The sequence below is a fragment of the Apodemus sylvaticus genome, chromosome 5 (genome assembly GCF_947179515.1).
Source record: "Apodemus sylvaticus chromosome 5, mApoSyl1.1, whole genome shotgun sequence".
Taxonomy (NCBI): Eukaryota; Metazoa; Chordata; class Mammalia; order Rodentia; family Muridae; genus Apodemus; species Apodemus sylvaticus.
Genome location: NC_067476.1, coordinates 143,440,961 through 143,462,791, shown reverse-complemented (window position 1 = coordinate 143,462,791; position 21,831 = coordinate 143,440,961). Strand labels below are relative to the sequence as shown.

The 21,831-nt window shown below is 48.4% G+C and overlaps 1 protein-coding gene across 1 annotated transcript in view; it reads left to right on the top strand.

Moving 5' to 3' along the window:
• Tti1 (TELO2 interacting protein 1) overlaps positions 1 to 16,314 on the top strand; it is a 48,802-nt gene extending 32,488 nt beyond the window's left edge. The window contains exons 5-8 of the mRNA XM_052184146.1: positions 2,249 to 2,389; positions 4,247 to 4,451; positions 4,743 to 4,830; positions 15,448 to 16,314. Coding sequence (XP_052040106.1) covers positions 2,249 to 2,389; positions 4,247 to 4,451; positions 4,743 to 4,830; positions 15,448 to 15,634 — 621 coding nt within the window. The 3' untranslated portion in view covers positions 15,635 to 16,314. The remainder of the gene's footprint in view (positions 1 to 2,248; positions 2,390 to 4,246; positions 4,452 to 4,742; positions 4,831 to 15,447) is intronic.
• The last annotated feature ends 5,517 nt before the right edge of the window (positions 16,315 to 21,831 follow it).

Here is a 21,831-nt window from a genome sequence, read left to right as displayed (position 1 = left end):
TTCATGTGTAGAGCAGCAAGTCTGAGATGTGTTATGGTCAGTGGTGACTAGATAAGCAAGCACATTTCCTCATTTCCTGGTCCATGATTGATGTTTATAAGAAGCATCAAGAGGAGTGTTTCTGTGGGATGACAGTTTTAACATCTCTCTCTGTCAGCTCAAATGCCAAGAGGGAGCTGAGTCCCCTACCTTGAAAACTGTGGAGCCTGGTGGGTTCACTGAGTCCCCAAGGCAAAGAATAGCATGTGCTCCGAAGGCTATCGTTTCTGTGCTGACTTGATACAGGTTGCAGTTTCTAGTAACTTAAAGTGGTTAAAACTTGGCGCTTATTTCTATTTCTCTTTTCATCATAGGAAAAAAATCTAACACTTTCTGCAATTTCACTCCCTCATATGTCAGCAGTTCCCAGGCAAGCCCCCATCATGAGGACTGAGCCACACGGGTGACTCAGTAAAAGGACAAAGGGAAGGGGGGCCCTCGTAATCACTCTAGAAAAGTTCTGAAGCCAAAGAAAAGCATCAACCTCCCCTGACCTAGCAAGAGGAAGAACACCTGCCTTCTTGCTCTGCATCAGTAGCCTTATTAAATGATGGGGTACAGGCAGGGAACCTGATCTGCACGCTATGGCCAGTGTCAGGGTCTGTGTTGTGGAGCCTTTTCGGTCTTCATGAGACAGCTCATCCTCATTCCACAAGCATTTGGAGCTGGGTACTTATGACTTGCAAGGATTCAGTTTTAGTGTTTGGGAGCCTTCTGAATACTCTTCATCTTTGAGATGGCTATGTACACACTGCAGTTATTAACAGTGTCAGTTGGTGCAAGGTGTAGTCCTAGCACTTGGGAGGCAGGGGCAGGTATATCTACAGAAGTTCAAGGCCAGCCTCATCTACTATCTACAAAGCAACTTCTGGGACTGCTAATACTACATAAAGAAACCCTGTTTCAAGAATGAATGAATGAATGAATGAATGAATGAATGAATGAGTGTCAGTTGGGCTAGCCACACATTACAACTAATTTCCAAGACCTCTACAATAATGTTGTGGTACACATACTCTGGTACACAGATACCACACACACACACACACACACACACACACACACACACACACACACAAATGATGATGAGTAGTAGGCTAAAAGGGCAGTGTGCACCCAAGCTAACCCACCCTTCTGTGAGATTGGCTGGCCCTCAGCTTCCTGCTCACTTTGGATAACAGTGGCAAGACTGGACCCCAGCAGCTTCCCAGCCTGCTCCACCTTCCTGCTTCCTGTCTCCTTCAGTGGCTCTGCTGCTCATCTCCTACACCTGACTGCAGCTCTCATGATGTCCCACAGTACTGCTGAAGTCAAACAGTTCAAATGCTTTCCAGAACAGGTTCAAGTCCTTTCATGGTTCTGCCAAGATCATGTGATCACACATCTCTGCTGCAATCTCCTAAAGGTCTCATCACTTCTTCCCAACACAATTCACATGCCTTCTTCACTCAGCACCTAGTCTATCTTGAAACATGTCTATGTTGGTTCATTCCTCTGCTAAGACACTTGGAAATGCCCCAGTATACATAGCACACAATGAAAGCTTCCTAACATGCCCTTCTATGGTCCAGCTCGGCCTCATGCTTCTCCTATTGTGGCTGCCATCGTTTCTTAAGCAGGACATGCTCTGGGTCTCTTTTGGTTTGCTGTTTTGTTGGTGCTAGGTATGGAACCCACAGCACTGCACATGCTCAGTAAGTACTTTATCCCTGAGGTCCATCCCAGCCTCAGGCTCTTCTCTGTTTTGATTCAGCTGTAGAGACCCTCACTGTGAGCTGAGCTAGTGCCTGCTTGCTCACCGTTTGTATCTCCTTTTAGAAGCCATTCCTTAGAGACGCCTTCCCAAGTCTGTGCTTTAAAGGTTTCTGTTTGTTTCTTTACATTACACCCTTTACAGTCATTCCTGGCACAGTAACTAGCGATTTCTCTATTTATCTAAGGTCTTTCCCAGCTGACTGTAAATTCCATGAAAGCAAGGAAGTGTATATAGTCTGTCTGTATATTCTGGGTGTCTCTTAATATCTGGCCTGGACTGAGGTAAACAGTAGCCAAAACTGGGGGATTAGGTTCATTTTGGAACCAAAAGGTCTATCAAGTTTCTATTACTATCTTAATGCATTTCCCAGACTCACTCTGTTAAACTGTGATTTGGTCCCAGGCATCTGGTTTCAAGCTCTACTGCCTGTTGAAATCCTGTCTTTTCTTTCAGGTCTTGGATGTGCTGGGTTTGTGTGTGGAGGTTCTACAGACCCATAAGAACCAGCTCCTTCCCCTGGCTCATCGGGCCTGGCCTTCACTCGTGCACCGACTCACAAGTGATGACCCCCTGGCAGTGCTCAGAGCATTCAAGGTACTGACGCCCCTGTCTGTCATGGGATGCAGGTCTGAAGCACGGAAGGTGCCCCCATCTTCTGCATCACTTTAATTTCTCTGCCCTCTGGACAAAGAGCTTGAAGAAGTGCAGAAAAATAAGAAAAGCACAGGAGAGACTCTATGACAGTCTTTAGACTTTAAAGCTGAGTGAACTTGTAAAGGGAAGGCCACTAGTGTTCACTGAGCATCTCTTGTGTGCCAGGCAGTAAGCTTGGCACTGCCCACATGGACGCTTACTTCATAGTAACCTGTAAGGTGCTTGCTACCTCTACTTTTGGCCAAGTTCAGAGATAATAACATTGAGACTGTACAGCCAGTAAGGGACAGAGCCCAGGTTAGGCTCATGCTTCCTGAACTGCAGGAGAGTCAAGGTGATGGGCCCACCTGCCCAGCCCAAGCCCACAGTCACCTACTTTCAGGTGGGGCTTAGGTACAGTTGCGTCAGGGATGACCTAGAACTCTGGGGAAGGCCTTTGAAAAGCTACAGCCTGCACAGATGTCATTCTCCCTGGTTAGTTTGGCTTAGATTAGCACATGAATTTTTACTTATTTATTTATATCCTTCCGTGTTCTAAAAAGCACTAAACAGCATCCTACAGAGATATGTTTACCATGCAAGACAAGACAGCATACACTGGAAGTGGATGAGCAAGATGAGGCAGAGGGAAGAGATGGGAGGGGTGGCAGGTGGGAGCTGGAACACAGTCTGGATGCCCGGCATCTCCAGCAGCCAGAACACCAGCTTATATTTGAAGGACGTAATTGATAATGTTAATTCCAAAGAAAAAATGCGTATGTGTGTATGTGTCTGTCTCTGTCTGTCTGTCTGTGTTAAGAGGAAGGGAGGAGAGAGAAAAGAGCCTGGGGGAGGCAGAGTGGGAAGGAGGGATTACTAAATCTTACTCAGATGCACTGTTTCCCTTATGAAAATTAATAGGTTATTTAAAATGACAGGCAGTGTAGAAAAATGGAAGGATCCAAAGCTGTGTGCACTGTGAGCACGGCTGCTCTCTCCACTGCAGACACATTAATAGTGCTTTACCTGAAGCCATGTGATACAGCTCAGGTCCTGAGAGGAGGCCCTTACTCTGCAGACTGGACGGGTGCTGTACAGTGCCCATTATGCCTTGCTTACTGGTTCTTAAAGAAATTCCTATCCTCCTGTTTGCTCAGTCTTGTGCAGCAGGGCAAAACATTTCAATATGTTCTGCTACAGGAAGTTTAAACGACACATGCAAAGAGACTGCCTGTTGTGAAAGATAGAAAAAGGCTGATGTACATGAGAGATTATGCAGTCAAACACACAGAACACAGTGATGGCTCCAGCCACAAGGGCCAGCCTTGGCTTAACCAGGGACTGCAGTCTGGTGCCATCCCCTGATGTCCTCACATGGCAGCTGCTGAGCCTGGAGAGTGAGTTTGTTCAGCTAGCAAGTGTTAAAAGCCCCAGTCTTCTCAGGGGGTATTAGGGAGATTCTAGAGATGATCTAGATCTACGTGGACTGCTTTAAGTTCTCTCTCTCTCTCTCTTTCTCTCTCTCTCCAAAAAAAGGAAAGGAAATCAAGGTATTAATCATATTATTCATCAACAAAGCTCCCTCGGAATTACTCCCCATGTAATCTGTATTTATGGATAGAAGCATCTATGCCTTGGAAGCAGAGACCTTTGAATTCATAACTGTCAGAATCACAAACCGTGTGCAAGGAATTAACAGCAGTAGTTCTATTTTTTTTTCTAAGTGGAGACCTAGATAGAATTGAATTACCAAACATGTTCCAGCCCTCTTGCTGCTTTAGCAGTGTGCAGTCACCAGGTTGGGAACTGTTTCTGCAGGTTTTACAGACACTTGGAAGCAGATGTGGAGATTTTCTACGGAGCAGGTTCTGCAAAGATGTCCTGCCAAAATTGGCCAGCTCCTTAATCACCCAGGCCCCCATCAGTGCCAGGGCTGGACCAGTTTATTCTCACACACTGGCCTTCAAGCTACAGCTGGCTGTCTTGCAGGGCCTGGGCCCCCTCTGTGAAAGTCTGGACTTGGGTAGGTACCACGTGGTCTCCCAGCCACAGAGCCTGCACGAGACTCCATGCCCCTTCTTCGCATCCTCTGTGGGGCTTGTGTCCCTCACCTCCCTTCTTGGACACCTCCTTCATTCTACCCTGGCCCCCCACCTTGCCTTTTACTTTAGGGTATTCCTGGTGTGCTGGAAATTGTAAAAAACTTCTAAGGGCTTTGCATGGCTAATCTTAGGTCCCTAGACAGTGATTGGTTATCCCTTGTCCCAAATGCAGTCTGAGAGCCTGAGGCTTGTTTTGTTTTTCTACCCTACAGGTGAGGGTGACCTGAATAAAGTGGCTGATGCCTGCTTGATTTACCTCAGCACCAAACAGCCCATGAGATTACAAGAGGCCGCCCGGAGGTAGGTCTGCTTCACCACTGCATCTCCTTACGTCTACTCTAAATTATAGAGGATTTGCTAATGGTGGGCAGAGCTGAGGCGATCTCTGCTCCCTTTTCTCTCTCCTCACCAGATGAGAGAGAATTAAGATGATTTCTTTAGCTGTGCCAACTCCAAAGATGGTATTTTGACTAGATGCTTTCTTTTTGCAGGAGACCTTTTCCTGCGCTGCAATGTCAGCAACAATTCTAGAAGGGCACAGAGCACAAAGGTTGGGTGCTGGGCTTCCAGCTCTCGGCTCTGCTCCTTGTGATCAGTGACCCAACACCTTACTGTGCCTCTGCTCCCCCCATAGCAAAGCCAAAGGAAAGCACTAGGTGTGCCGTGACTCACTCTACAGAAAGTCTTACATGGTAGAAGACTGTAAAACTGGGTGTAGTGCAGGCAGATGCGTGCCCATGTCCAGGGCCTACACCACTCAACTACTTCTGGCAATAAGCTGACCCAAAGAACAACTAGTGAGACCTTTGGGTTCCAAAATTACACTAACCTAATGCCCCAGAGTTTTGGCCATGCCTGTTAGAGAATAGCAGTGCCTCTGATGCAAGCTGTTTTGGTTCCTCGAGGACTAAGTGATTTTTCGTATAAGTTGAAACTAAGCACAGCAGTGTCCTTACCTTGAGACCCAGAGTGCGCCCTGGCCTCCTCTGCCCAGCACTCCTGCCTACTGGGAACAGGCTGTGCTGTGCAGCTGCCTGCCCCTAGACATCTGCTGCCAGGGCTGCCTGCCCTGCCAGCCTCATCTGGGCAGAGCCCCTTCTCCCCAGCTATCTGGAGTTAGCTCTGATCACCCTTGCTGGGGTAGGAGTCAGATGAAGGAGCTGGGAATGCCACTCTGACTGGAATAGGAGAGTATCATAAGCCTTGCACTCCCTATAAGTGGTGGAAATATCTTTTGGAATTGGTTGTCTTTCAGTTCTTTGCTTTTGATTTCCTTGGTAGTTTTATTTCCTTCTGTCCCTTTACCATCAACTCTCTTAGACCCAGACTCAATCATGGTTTCTGGAGCATATGGGTACATCCCAAGGAGCTTCTTATCCCTAGCACCCCCGTTTCTTAAAGAACCAGCTTCAGATGAAAGTGTTCCTTCCTGGGCCAAGCCATAGCTGGTTGCACTATGACGTAAGGTGCAACCCCAGCATATGATGGCTTTGTCTTATGAAAATCTGATTTTCACACTTCCCATCCCAGTCTGCTTTCCCTTCATTCACTGCATCCCATCCTTCAAGTTTAGAGCCATCAAATCAGCTAATATTCATAATACATTTATCTTTTCATTTCTCATTCTTCTTTTTTGTTTTGTTTTGTTTTGTTTTTCAAGACAGGGTTTCTCTGTGTAGCCCTGGCTGTCCTGGAACTCACTATGTAGACCAGGCTGGCCTCGAACTCAGAAATCCGCCTGCCTCTGCCTCCCGAGTGCTGGGATTACAGGCGGGCAACACTACTACCCGGCTCTCAGGTGTTTTTTGTTTTGTATGGTTGGTTGTGGGTTGGTTTTTTTTGTTTTTTGTTTTGTTTGTTTGTTTGTTTTTGCCTCTGAAAGCAATTAAACCCAGAATGAGACCTTGCTGAATCTTCAGCTGGTGTTCAAGGTAGCTGGAAGCGGGGGATGCAGCTAGGCCGCTCGGCTACAGTTCCCTCTGTTTGCTTCAGCACCTTCTTTTCCACCGGAGATTGGGTTTAGTCAGATGGCCTGTTTCTGCCTTATGGGAGGGAGAGGAAGTACAAGGCTGATTGCTTCACCCACAGCTCATCTGCAGACTGACTGTGAAGGAGTGAGAGATGTGGGAATTAGTGTTGTGCTTGATCAGGAGCTGATTTGGCATCTTGATTCAGAAATGAATGAGCTTTCTAAATAGGACTCACCCAAGGCAATAGACAGGACAGGCCTGGTGTCATGTCCACACGCCATGTGGGTGAGTGGCCTGGTGGGGCTGACTGTACAGAAGCAGTCATGGTGGTCCTGAGGAGAGAGTAAGATGGAGGCCCCATTCCAGCTGATTTGTCCTTGTTCTCTTTCCTTAACCCCTCTCTTCCACACCAAGATAACACCTATCTGCCCTCTTGGAAAACTCACTGTTCCTCTTCTACTCCAAGTACCATGTAGTCAGGGCACCATGACCCATGACCTGAGCCACCACAGAAGCCTCTATCCCCGCCCCTCAGTATTCGCCACATAGCAGAGTCACACAGCACAACACTCTCATGGGAGAAGGAAGAACTGTGTGTGTAAAGAGCTTGTAGCAGGTTTTATAAAGACAAACCTCGGTTTAGACTCCAGAAATAACAGGGTAAGTCAGAAGAGTCCACGGATGGCCCAACTCCCTTCAGAACAGGTGAGCTCCCCACCCTGCCAGAGAGCTAGTGAGGGAAGCTTCGAGGGCCAGGGACTGCTCTGAGCGCCCTGCCTTCTGCAGCACGGTAAGCAGCATGCCTGGGAGTGGGTGTTTCCGTGGGCCCCAGAGCAGCATGATGTGGAATACCAAGCTGGCAGCGAAGGAAGAGTGCTGTCATCACATCATAGCTGGGTTTTCCTTCCTTCCTCTAGTTTGCTTTCCCTAGCTTCAAAGGATGACCAAGCCTCTGTTTGTGATTTTAATTTGTCATATTAAATATAGCCTTCGTGGCAGGTGCTTACGTCTAGGTCGTAAACTCTGGAAATGGAAATTGATCAGGGGATGGTTGATATAACCAAGGCTGTAAATGCTAAGAGTGGAGATGCCATTCCAGTTTAATGCTTTTATCTGGCAAATGTGCCTTGTAAGGAGGGGCATAAATCTTTCCACTTGGGGGATGGGTAGGGGCAGGAGATAACCTTGCTGCTTATTACCACCAGGTGTCACTGTTAACTGGTGATGGGGGTGGGGCGCTCCTTCAGATCCCACGCAGTTAAGTAACTTTAATGGATGACAGATAAGTAAATCATATTTAAGGGTGTGGGAAGAATGGCCAACAAACCTGTAAAGAAGACAGTGTCAGTAAGAGTAAGTCCTGGATCAGCTGGGGCCCACCTAAGCAGAAAGCAGGAGCAAACTTAACTGATTTAAATTCCCAGGTAGCCCAGAAACCTCCAGGATATCTCCCAGCATGCAATTCTGTGCCCTTTTGACCACTGGGACTTTGCAATTTCATACTGAAAAGAATTCCAGAGGAGAGCAACCCCTGCCCACACTCACCACCCCACCCCAATTTTAGTTTTCTCTTGAGTCTGTGTACTCAGTGGGCCAATCTCCTCCTAGCCTCTGGGGCTCTCTGTCCTGCAGTGAGGTCTTATATGCACCTTCACTCTGGACCAAAAGCAAATAAAACTAAGCAAAATCTACTGGTAAAAACATGAAGCCCATGCCCAATAAGTTTCATGATAGACAAAGCTCCCAGACTGCTTGGTCTCTGTCAACTCCTGCCCCATCCGTCAACCCCAGCCCCTAGCCAGGGATGCTGGCATACCTTCCGGCTGGGCAAGTGTTGATGCTGTTATCCCCTAGTCCTGGGTGGGAGAGGGAGGGCGGCATGGTGTTCATTCCTCCTTCTCCAGTTGATGGTAATACCCTCCTCACAGGGTCTTTGTACAGATGAGTTCTTTTTATGTAGCCAGAAAGTCAACTCTGAAATTTGTGCAGTTGAACTCTGTGTGACAAGGACTGTCTGGGTACTGAAAATGGACGAAAGTGGACAGGAGGCCTCTGCCCTCATGTGCATGTGTATATATACTGACCAAATGTATGGTGTGCTGTATATATTGAATGCATCCTTCCTTCTAAATCTACTTGTCACTGATGTCTGAACAGGGCTTTCTTCTTAAAAGAGTCTTTTTTATGTTAATTGGGGCACCCCTCCCCACCTCCATTTGTGGAGGAAGTCAGGAGCAGGTTTGAAGGTTCATTTATCAACTGACTTCCCTGCTCTCTCTCTAGCAGTGGGATCCCAGCCCATCAAAGAACCAGCCGGTGCCTTCAAACCCTGGACAATGCCGACTAGCACAGGCTCCTTCATTTCATCCCTGCCAGGGCCTGACTCCTCTCTACGCCACACACAGGCCTGTCTGTTTGAACAGATCAGGAGCCACAGAGGTGATCCACTAGTTAGGCTAGCTCAAAATGAATATCTGGTCCCCTGAATGGGGATGAGGGGCAGCTCATTTGAAGCCTGCCTACAAAGCTGTTTCCCCTGGATTGCACACGGCATGAAAATGAGGGCACTCCTCATATTTTTCCTTTTGACATTTGATTAATAGTTGACAAATCCAGACCCAAGTAGTTAGCTTTCCTATTATCCATCTTTGACAGCCACTGCTGCTTTTCTTTTCAAGGCCCATTGTTCTAAAAATACACTCAGATCTGAAGCTGCTCACTGTGCACAGAGAGGCATGATTTTATGGTGTCAGAGATAAGAGACATCTGCCATGCAGATTACAAACAAAGCAGGTTTCTGGGTTTCTGAAATGAAGGCAGGGATATTGCACCACTGAAACCATGTGTTGCCTGTAGTGCACACTTCCCTGATGCTGTAGTATGTCATGAGATTGCTAGCCTGCTTGTTTGCCATTGTGTGTGATGCAGAGGCCAAGTGCCAAGATCACACGCATGTACCATCATACCCCACCAGAAATACACTTCTAAGACTTGTTTCTTATGTTTCCCATCAGTGGGAGCTGCTGGCCTAGGGCCAAAGAATGAGTTATAGAAAAGTAATTTGAGTAGAAGAGGGCAAGTCATATAGTTTGTCACAAAAAATATTGTCTTTCTGGTAGGGGCAGGAAATACTGCTAGTGACCTCTGAGTATGCAGGCAAATGCTCAGATGAGCTTTGAAGCCAGTGGCCAGCAGCACTGTCCTGGGACCTTAGCCTAGAGGTGGAAGAGCCAGCCAGGTGGAAGGGGCTGCGTTTAGAACCCACCCAGTAGGAGTTAAACCCTTTTGAATTGTCTCTAACAGATTGGGCCTCTCCATGTCAGGCCTTCTAAATATGCATGAGGCAATGGGAGGATTCTACTGCATTTATGATACTCTGTCTTGTGGTACTTTAGGGGCATGATTAGCATCATACGCTGCTACTAGTGCTTATGGTTTTAAATCCTATCCTTGCTACATTTAAATATTTTTAATAGGAATCTCTGAGTGTGCGTGTTGGAGGTCGATCGATGGATGAATGGTTTTGAACAGGTAAATATAGTTAGGTCTAACAAGTAAGTGTAGCTGCAAAGGTAATTGGTAGCATGTATTTGGAGAGTAAATTGTTGCTTCCAGTCATAATCCCCCATTCCCAGCATTTAAAAACAAAAAACAGCCTCGGTGCAGAGGAAGATAGCGAAATTGAATAGCAGAAAAGGACAGGCTTGAAATACTGGTTAACCAATGAACCGAGAGCCATTAGAGTAAATTACTGAGTATGGGAACACAGCCCCACTGCTTGCTGGCTGGGACAATCTGACGCCCCGGCATCCATTTGTTTAAAAGGCAGCACACAGCCTCCTTTGCAGTATTGGCATGCTTGGAGTAATAGAAGAGAGATGGCCAGAGAAAGAGGAGTATGGAGGCTGTTCTGCCAGAGAGGGAACAGCAAGCCTGCTGCCCAGTAAGTAGGCTTGCTTTTTGGTAACCTTTGCGAGGCGCATGTGGAAAGAGTATGTAACATGCTACTAAGGAGATATCCCAAAGCCACTTCCTTAGACGTCCAAAATAAACAGATTACAAAGCCACAGTTCTTTACCTCCGTCCGACATTCGCCCTGACAACTCCTGAGAGCATTTTGTAGGTCCGGAAAGAGAAAAGGAACATCAGATCCTTCCAGCAAATAATTGACAAGAGAAAGACTAGCCTGTCACTAGGAGGGCTGGGAGCCCTGCACTTCAGCTACAGTTTATTTAGCTATGCCGGGCCCCGATTGGCTGAGGGTTTTCTAGAGTCTAGTTTGAGCAGATGTTGTCTAGACAGATGCTGAAGACATGCTCTGTAGCTGTGGCACAGGTATTTCTTCTAGGTTTTGCTACTGAGGATGGGGGTTGATAATCCAGTGCTCATGCTGTAGATCTGTGGTGGCCTGTGGAAGCCAGTCAGCACATTACAACTGTCTGCCCCCCCCCCCCCAGTCACCACTAGCCATGTGCTCTCCTTAGGAACCCTTCCCTGGCTGCATCCACAGAGGGCCTCTAGGATGGCCTAGCCATACTACACCTTAATGAGTCCGCCTTTCCCAGCAGATGAGACCCTGAAACCACAGCCTTCCTCCACTACCTTTATAGCATCCCAGAGACCTAGCACAGTGTCTGGGCTGATGGGATACTTGTAAATGTCTCAGCCACAAAGATAAGACCCTGCCATTCACACACTTCCTGCCTCCCCAGGCTACCACACCACAGTGCTGATCCTGAAGGGATGCTTTTCTTCTGTTGGCTTGGCTTCTGGAGTTTATTAGGTACTTACTGATACCGTCAACTGTAGATAGGGCTGAAGTGCAGGGAAATGGCTGCCTGCATGAAGGAAAATTCAATAAAACCGCATTTTAAGTGAAAAATCAGTATAAACACCAGGCTTCTTTGCCATGGAAACAGAGGTTGCTTAGAAACTGCCTAACGGCGAGTTCTAAATTTTTTAAAGTCAAGTTATCATTTAAGCTACACAGCCCTACAGGTTATTGAGAGATAATCACCTGCCTCAGGACATGTGGAGGCATGAGGCACAGCTGAGTGCCTCCTGTGCTCTGAGGACCAGGTAATCTCTTGATAGCTGTGCTCCCTGGAGCCACCAATTTGGGCCTGGGGGAAGGAGAAAGGAGTTTTGTTTAGGAATTAAATAGTGTATGTATATTTTTCAGAAATTGTTTTTCTTTGGATTTGAAAAAAGATGAAACTGGCCATTTGGCATGTTTGACAACCGTCCTGCCACGTCTGAAGATAGACTAGGGACGCGTTCCAAGCACTTGCCTTGGTCACTCAAAGCAGAGGGCTTTGTCTTCTGGCTAGATTTTGTAAAAAGGCTGGGTGGGAAATGGCCCCCAGCAAGGTTCTCCAGAGCTGGAGATCAAAGCCACGGGCTCTGGAGCCCTTAGGCACAACCTACCAGGCCTCAGGCTCAGCTCCAGTGACAAAGACAACAGGGCTCGGATTAAGAATTTGTCAGTGTTTAGGGTTCAGCAGACCGCATGCCTCCCACCCAGCAAGAGTGCGGCTGCGCCTGCCAGCCATCTGCTTACATGGCACCTCAGGCATGCAGAAGGTAAAATGCACTGCATTTTGTTGTCCCCGATACAACAGCCAAAACTAGAAGCCTGTGGCTGAGAACTGGGCCCCATCAAGGCACCGTGGAACGGAGTCAGACAAAAGACAAATGTCTTGTCCTTCTCAGACTGAGCACATCCATGGTGGCCATGTTGCTAGAGATGGGAGTCATCATTCCTTAGGCGCCAGCTCTGTTCTCCCTCCACCCCCTCTCTGTGTCTCTGTGTGTCTCTCCCTCTCCCCTCCTTCTCTGTATCACTCAGTCTCTGGAACAGTGCTGTGATTAGACACTCAGGGAGAATGCTTCCTCCTGCCTCTCCACCCTACCTCAGAACAGTCCCAGTGGGGAGGCTGGGCTGCCTGGGATCATCTTCAGGAGAAAGTAGAAGCAGTCTCGGGCAGGAGATGACTTGCTTCCAGCAGCTGAGGCAGGAGGAACTTGTTTGCTGCCTGCCTTGCTCGGGTATCTGCCCTCTCAGGAGCGGAACACTGACAGACACCCAAAATGATTCCGGGGAGCCTGACTCCGCTTAACAAAAGCGTGAACTCTTCGCAGGGCTTGCTTTCTTCCCTGTTAGCATTGTATCTGGAGATCTCTGAGGGTGAACACCGCTCCCATTCGGCCTGCTGTGCTTGGCCTACAGTCAAAGCAGGGCTTTGGGCCATGGTACCTCCTGCTGACTGCTGCCCAGATACAAGTATTCCTTGAAGGAAGAACAGCTGCAGCTGGAGAAATTGTTCCAGTTCTTGAAGTAGAGGGAAAAAAATCAAATGAAATCATTTGCATTCTAACAGTCTTTGGCACCAAGGAAAAACTGTCAACAGTGTTCCATGCAAACACAAGTGTGCTTCCTGGGTTTGGTGGTTTATCATTCCCTCACCACTCTAATTATCAAAGATATTTTTGTTTTTAAACAAAAATTGCCTCCCACACAAGCCCCATCGCTTTTCTGCAGTGAAGTGGAAACGATGAATTAGAATATTCTAATCACTTCTTCAGCAACCACTGCATAGGTTATAAACACAAGATTATTCTAAGCTAAGAAACTTAAAATAGTTTAGGCAAGCAGCTTAGGCCCAGTACATTTCCCAGAGCCTCCCTACACACATGTACCCACCTCCACCTGTCCCCTCCCCCAGCATAATCCCACCACACACAAAGAAGACAGCAAAACTGCCTTCAAAGAATAAGGCCCAGCTCTTCCAAGAGCACTGGTTTTTCAGATTAATAAAACTAAAAATCAAAAATTAAGTTTTAGTTAGCAATCATTTTATTCCCACTTGACACACAAAAGTGCACTAACAGGCCTACAAGTAACTGTCATGAAGGAGCTCTGATCATCAGATAGGCACTGTGTTGTACACTGTCTTGTCTGCCCTTTCTTGGTTCCCAGGAGAGTCAGCTCGGAGCCCATTGGTGCCAAGTCCTTTGTGAAAGGCAGCATGTCTGCGAAGCCGGGGCCCGTGGTGATTGCCTGACAGATGGGAACACACAGGGACAAGGACAAAGCTGTGTGTGAGCAGTGCAAATGGAATTTGGTTTTCGGATATTTGAATTCACTAGTTAATTCTGGGGCAGAGTCACTAATACAGAGGGCTGATGGTATTTGTAGCTGGTAAATGGGGATCGCGTGGAGATGGGCATGAGCAGCAAACATATACTGGCATATATGTGTGAAACTTTGTAATAAACCCATTACTGTGTGTGCTGATTTCAAAAATGAATTTAAAACATGTGTGGAGGGTAGAGAGCGCTTGTAAAGGCTCCCCGTGAGGCCTGCTGTCCTAAGTCCCATCCCAGGATCTCGATGGCAGAAAGAGAAGCCATTCCTGCAGGTCTCGCCCCACCCCACCCACACACACACACACACACACACACACACACACACATGCCATGGCAGGCACGTGTTCAAGCACACACAAAATAATCTATAAACATGTTTTTTAAAATGTTTAAATAGAGTTAGTAGGGACTGATATGTAGTTTATTGTTTTTGTTTGTTTTTTGTTTTGTTTTTGTTTTTTTGGTTTTTCGAGTCAGGGTTTCTCTGTGTAGCCCTGGCTGTTCTGGAACTCACTCTGTAGACCAGGCTGGTCTCAAACTCAGAAATCCACCTGTCTCTGCCTCCCAAGTGCTGGGATTAAAGGTGTGTGCCACCACTGCCCGGCTGATATGTTCTTTAAACCTTAGCAAAACCCTAAAAAATGAGAAAAGTGAAAACCAGGTATGACTGGTTATACTCAGCAGCATGTGGGGTGTGGAGGCAGGAGGTCAAGGTCAGTACTGGCTACTTAGCAAATATGAAGCCGGGCTGGGCTACGTGAGACCCTGTCTCAAAGGGAATAAAGCAAAGCACTTGGAAAAGTGAGGCAAGACCACGTATACATGTTCCAAGGCCACATAGCTGTCACGCATAGTAACAAAGTCTGTGCCTGTTCTTCCTTGATGACTCCAGGACCTTTCACAGACTGTAGAGATTCCTGGAAGGGTGTCCCTCGAAGTCATTAGCCAGCCTCCAGATGAGCCACTCAGTCCTCAAACAAATGAGAGGCTGTTAGTGAGCGGGTATCCACTGACTGCAGTATGCTGAGCCACACCCATGCTACTGAGAAACAGACCGGGAGACATAAGTATGGGGATCGCCTGACAGACTGGGCAGGCAGCCCCTCCAGCAGGCGGTTCCATGTGTGGGCTGATGGGGCCAGCATGGGGAGGGCTTCACTCACCCTGGGAGTGAACAGCCAGGGATGAGGCGTTGTCTACTCCGGTGGCCCTGGTTCAGAAATAGGAGCTGAGCAGACAGTAGCCAAGAGTTCAGATCAAGATGGAGAATTTCATTTCTGGCAACATACCATGGCCCTGGCCCTTGAGCTCTGGGTTATGTTTGTTCGGGACATCAATACTGCCTCAAGAGTCCTTGGCCAACCTTTGATGAGCACAGATTCTGTTGGCTCTTGGACCCAGACCGCTAAGAAACCATGGCTCTGAGTGACCAGAATGTGTTTCCCCAAGGCACACAAGGACCTTAAAAGTTGAGGGCTGGCCCAGGTCCCCAGGCAGAGATGGTGCAGGGCCAGGCCTGTCGTTCCTTCAGACTCCAGCCATACACTTAGGAGCCTCTCGTGACAGCACTGCTCTCTGTGGACTCTACTGTTTCACTCCGGGTCAGTGGGTCAGGAGCTGTTTGCATGGTTTTTAGGCTTTGGAACCATTCTAATGGCCGTCTTAGGATCTAAAGTGTGGTGCCTCTGCTGTTTGAAGTGACTTCTCAGCCCAGTAAACAGCCCTCGGATGAGCAGTAGCCCTCCTCCCATCCCTTTCCCCTCCTGTCTCCCTTACTCATGAAATCCTCTCTCCACAGCGTCTTCCTCCACCTGATAAAAGTAGACCCAGACTCCACCTGGCTTCTCCTGCACGAACTGTACTGTCCTGTGCAGCAATTCACAGCCCCGCACCCCAGCCTTCACCCAGTACAGCTGCAGGGGGCCACTAAGCCACAGAACCCCTATGCCACCAATGTGTGCCACCTGCTTCTTCAACTGCAGTGATCCTGCCAGACTTTGCCAGCCATGCCAGCCAGAAGTTGAGCTGAGCCGCCCCTGCTGGATATAGTTGCAGCAGCACAGCGGTGAAGGTGGATTAGACGGCGATCCGTGTATAAAGTGATCAATCACACAACTGCTTAGAAATTGGACTGAAAGGGCTGGTGAGATGGCTCAGCAGTTAACACTAACTGCTCTCCCGGAAGTTCTGAGTTCAAATCCCAGCAACCACACGGTGGCTCATAACCATCTGTAATGAGATCTGATACGCTCTTCTGGTGTGTCTGCAGACAGCTACAGTGTACTTGCATACAATAATAAATAAATCTTAAAAAAAAAAGAAGTTGGACTGAAGGAAAAGTAGCTTACTGTTATTTATATTTCACTCTTTGTGTTTTCAGATGACATTGTCTGGTGGCTCTAAGAGTTTAACTCCTTAGCCTACTGTTCTGCACAGCCCCTCTGCCTCACAGGTCCCCTAAACACACACACACAAACACACACACACACATCCCTTGTGCTCCACACCCAAGTTCGATTCTCATCACCCATTAGTAGCTGACAACCATCTGTAACTCCAGCTTCAAGGGCTCCAACCCCCTCTTCTGACCTCAAGCACCTGACTTGCACATGGTGCAGACACGCTCATGAGCCTCTTATAAGATAAATAAATCTTTTCAAAAATGTCTTGGTGAGAGATTGATTTCTTCATATTTGGAAGAGAGGGTTTTTTTCTTACATTTCTTTGCTTTGGGATATGGGGCACGCCATGTCGCATGCCATGTCGCTCAAATGAACTTGTAGGAATTGCCTCTCTCCTTCCATCGTGTGGTTCCCAGGGATTGAACGCAAGTTGACAGGCTTGGCGGAAGCACCATTACCTGTTGAGACATCTTTCCAGCTGCCTCACACCCCATTTATTGTAAGGCAGTGTTACTCTATAGCCTTGGCTGTCCTGGAACTTACAACATGGCTAAGGCTGGCTTGAACTTGCTGAGTACTCTGCTTACAGACATAAACTATCACATCCAGCTTGAATTCATTTTTTTCAGGTGTTAGTGTTTTGCCAACATGTATTATGTATGTACGGGTACCATGTGTGTGCTGGGTGCTGGAAAAGGTTGGTCTCCCTGGAACTAGAGTATGGATGGTTGTTGGGTGCTTGTGAGCCACCATGTAGATACTAAGAATCAAACTTGGGTCCACTGGACTAGCAGCCGAGTGCTCGTAACTGCCTGCTGAGCAGTCTCTCTACTCCTATCAGCTTGGGGCTTGTTGTTGTTGTTGTTGTTGTTGTTGTTGTTGTTTTAACTCTTGGTACTAGCATACGAGCCCTGGTAAAGGCTGGGATGGATTTGGCTAAGTAGTAAAATGTGCCCAAGGCCTTGGGTTTGAGTCTAGCACCACACACAGAATGTACTCACCAGCGTAAGCTAGGGTCCTCAATCTCTGGCCAGTTTTGCTTCACACACAGCCCTGCTCGCTTGCCCAGCTCACTGATGGGGGGGGGGGGGTGACTCTCAGATCCCAGGTGTCTGACATAAGCTTTCAAATGCCTGCTGTGCCATATGGAAAAAGCCCAGGAGGGGTCCTTTAGTGATTTCAGATGCTCAGTGTCTTCATTTCCCCGTCACATCAGAGTGAAGGTGAGCTGTATACACTGGGGTACTGTTGTGTCCCCGAATACTTCTTACTTTACAGCTTCCCCTGCACCTCTCTTTCCTTGGAGGGTTTGCTGTCTCCTCTGTGACCTCCCCCAGCCCACTGTTCTCAAGAATAGCAGCCTGTACCGCCTTCTGAAGAAGAGGAAGAGCCTGTTTCCAGCCTTTAGGGGAGGGGCTTGGCCTGCCTTTGTGTCTTGGGAGAGAGGAATTAAAGATGGAGCCTTGAACCGGAAGCCATGCTTTGTCTCCACGTGTTTTCTCTTGCTCCCCCCCCCCCCCCCCGTTCCCATACCCATCTCTCCCTCCAGGGAACCCGCCGTTAGAATGTAGCCGCTGGTCTACATCCTCCATGGCCTCCTACTTCTGCTGCGTGGATTTACTAGTTGCATTCACACAGGGCCAGCTCAGACCCTTCCAGGACTTCTGTAAACTGGGAAACAGCCGTAGTGCTGAGCCAGGCGTGACCCTTTTTCTGGTATGGAGGTGGGGGGGGGCAGGTTCCTGGCTTTGCCCCCCCCCCCCCGTAGGTATGTTACTCACTTCCATCAGCAGCTATGACTTTCCTTGTAGCAGCCGTCAATGGTGTGCCCAGCTGTCACCACTCACTCATTAGGTTGCCAAATATTGCTTTGCCAAGTCCCCATTCAGGCTTGCCTTTGCCTGGGGTGCCTGAGTGCCGGGAACCTTCCTCAAGCGTGTATAGCTTGTAGCTACCGTTATTGTAGAAAAGTCAGGAAAGCAAATTCTTTTTTCTTTCCCATCTGAGGAATCCGGCACCAGACAGATGTTGATCCCCAAGCATCAGCCCCTCACTGACATGAGGGACACTGGACTAGTTCCACTGATCACTGCCTGGGCAGGGGGTGTCCAGCCCCCTCGGGTCTTGGTGGCTACGACTCGGCAGACGAGTCCTCATGGGCTTCCTCTCTGACCTCAACAGCCCATGCAAGGCTGAAAGGTGCCAGGGGTCAGGCCAGAGAGGCAGGCTCTGAGTCTGAGTTCTGGGCCCCTCCTCTGCCACCATGGAGAGCATCAGCCCCCATGTCAGTTAGCTGATGTCACCGAACTCTAGACAACCCCCAAGACTTCACCTGGGCCCCCAAGCTGAGAGCCCAGGGCAGCATGTGGTATCATGGGCTCTCTTCCAACTGAGTTCTGGGGTGGCTTTGTTCCCAACTCTACCAAAACAAAATGATCGGCTAATTCACTCTCTAGCCTCTGGCAAATGAGAAAACAGGTCAGCAAGGTGGCACACCTTATGGAGAATTACAGCTGGTTAATGTGTGGCTTATGTTCCCAGGGTGACTTGATGGGGGCACAGGTGACAGCACAGGAGGGATTGTCATTGTGCTCCAAACCCACTCTTGCTCCACAAATAGTTAAAATAGACTAAGCTGCTTTCAGAGTCCAGCAGGCAGAATGTTATACTTGATTTAAAAAACTAATTAGTGTGCCTCTGTTATTATATTCAGACAACTTTAATTTTGAGCCTGCCCATCTGACTCAGGGTAGCCCTTGTTAGCATGGGTGTCCCACAGTGGGCCTTCCCCCACTTCCAGCTTGCTGAAGCGGAAGAGCTTCTCCTTCCTTTCAGTATGCAATAGCACCAATACACTGTAGACAGACGGGGTGATGCCAGGCCTAGAGAGAGGCAGGTTCAGAAGAGCGAGGTCATCCTTGGCTATGTTGAGTTTTGAGGCCAGCCTGAGATACGTAAGACCCTATCTCAAAAACAGGAAAAGGACTGGTGAGATGGTCCAGCTATTAAAGGCCACACAAGCCTGGCAATTTGAATTCTACCCCAGATCCCATGTAAGGGTAGAAGGAGAAAACGGCACACAGGCACAGGCACATACTCCTACACTCACACAACAATAAAACCAAGGACAAGAATGAGGAATTGATGCCGGGCAGCAGTGGTGCATTCCTCTGATCGCAGCTCTCTGAAGAAGAACAGGCACACCTCTGAGTTGGAAAGCACCTGGTCTACAGATGGAGTTCTAGGACAGCCAGAACTACACAGAGAAACCCTGTCTTAGGAAAGAAAGAAATGAAGGATTGGGCAGACAAATGAACTAATAAAATGCTTGCCTTCTAAGCATAAGGAACCAAATCCAATCCCCAGAACCCACGCAGAGAAGCCAGGCTTGGCACACTGTAACTGGAGACAGGCTTGGCCTACTTGGTAAGTTCCACCAGCCTGTCTCAAGGTAGAGGCTGGGGTGGTGGCTCACCATCACCACGAACTCTAGTGGTGTCTTTTGACCATGCCTTTTGACCCCCCCCCCAAGGGATTCACATAGTGCACATACATACATGTAAGCAAAACACTTATACACATAATTTTTATTATTTTTACAAAAAGGTGGATGGGCTGGGCAGTGGTGGCACACACCTTTAATCCCAACACTTGGGAGGCAGAGGCAGGTGGATTTCTGAGTTCGGCCTGGTCTACACACTGAGTTCCAGAACAGCCAGGGCTACACAGAGAAACCCTGTCTCAAAAAACCAAAAAAGAAAAAGAAAAGAAAAAGGTGGATGGCAGATTTTAAAACTGGAGTTAGAGATGGCTCAGTGATTGAGAATCCTGGCTGTTCTTCTGGAGAATCCAGGTTCAATTCCCAGCACACACATGGCAGCTCACAACTGTCTGTAACACTAGTTCCAGGGGATCTGACACCTTCACACAGACATACATGCAGACAAAATAGCAATGTCCATTAAATAAATAAATAAACAGTGGGTGGCTCCTGAGGAAAAACACTGGAGGATGAGCTCTTGCCTCTACATGTGCACGAACACACATGAAGAAAAATAAAACAGCAATGTTCTGAGTGTATTTGAGCTACTAGAGGTGGTAAAGGGTTCTGTTGAGCAGGGAGACGTAGAACTTGACCTAGAGCATCCTGGGAAGGTGGCTGGAGGCGCCACATTGTAGAAAGAACATCAGAGCTGGGGGCGTTCGCCTCCAAGTGACTACGATCTTGGGATGGTCGTTTATACTTCCAAGCCCCACTTCCCATCACTCACGTGCACTTTCTGCCTTAGCCTCTTCCAAAAGCTGTGTGAAGAGGAATCCGTTCTGTAAACTGGTATCATTCGCTGTGACTGGGCCTCCACCAGGGCTTCCTGCTTTCTAACCTGCTGCCATGGCTATTGCATGGTCCTCCAGCACACTGCTGGCTGAGACAGACAGACCCTGGTTAGCCCTCAGCATGACCAGCCTTTGAGCTGAAGGGAACTGCAGGTTGGGGCTAGACAAAAGCTAATTCAAGAGTGCAAACACTGGGACTTCTGTCGGACCTGTAGGAAGGAGACATGCAGTATCCGGGCGGTGTTAACCTGGGAAAGGGCTTGCCTGGGGCGGCTGCTGCTGGCTGTTTCCACTGCAGAGAAGAGCTCCAGGAAGGTGAGGACTAGGGAGAGCAGAGGGTCCCAGCCAGGGCCTGGGGAATGCGGTGACTTCTCAGAAGGGGAGTGAAAGCTGTGTTCGCAGGCAGAGGCTTCCCTGCCTTTGTCTACAACCATGCTGCCTGCTGTGGGAGTGCTAAGAGCCTTAAGCTAGCATGTGCACCGAGGCCGGAAGACTCCACATGCCTTCTCCAGCCTTTGGCTCCTGTTTCCCTGGTGTGACCTTTGTTCTCCTGCAGCCTCTATCCATCAGAAATGTCTGTCTGCAGCCTTTCCAGGTGGCCACTGAAGTCCAGGCTTCCTGCTGTTCAGTTTAGTCCACTGGGATTAAAGGCGTGTGCCACCACTGCCCAGCCTGAGACTCACTCACACACTCACACACAGGGTTTCTGGGTAACCACCCTTGACTGTCCTGGAACTCACTCTGTAGAGCAGTCTAGCCTTGAACTCAGAGTTCTGCCGGCCTCTACCTCTCAAGCACTGGGAGGCCTGATTTTTTTTAATACCCTTTTATAATGTTAATTTGTGCTGGGCAGAGGAGGCAGAGGCAGGTGAATCTCTTTGTGAACCTAGCCTGCTCTGAAGAGTGAGTTCCAGAACAGCCACAGCTGCTACATAGAGAAACCCTGTTTCTAACCACCCCTAAAAATATTTTAGAGGCCAGGTGGTGGTGGCGCACGCCTGTAATCCTAGCACTCTGGGAGGCAGAGGCAGGTGGATTTCTGAGGCCAGCCTGGTCTACAGAGTGAGTTCCAGGACAGCCAGGGCTGTACAGAGAAACCCTGTCTCAAAAAAACCAAAAAATCCAAAAAAAAAAAAAAAATTTTTTTTTAGATTTATGTGTATGTGCATGTCTGTTAGTTGTGGGTGCACATATGTGTGGGAGAAAGGCACATGCATGCAGATGTACATGTAAATGCACACGTGTATGGTGGGGAGGCCAGAGGTCAACCATGGTGTCCTTCCTTAGGAGCCACTCAACCTGATTTGTTCAAACAAGGTCTCTTGCTTGGCCTGGATCTCAACCTAGTAAGCACAGCAGGCTGGACAGAGGGCCCCAGGGGTCTACTTGTCTCCACCTCCCAGCTGTGCCACTGCACCTGGCTTTCCTGCCAGTGCTGGGCATTG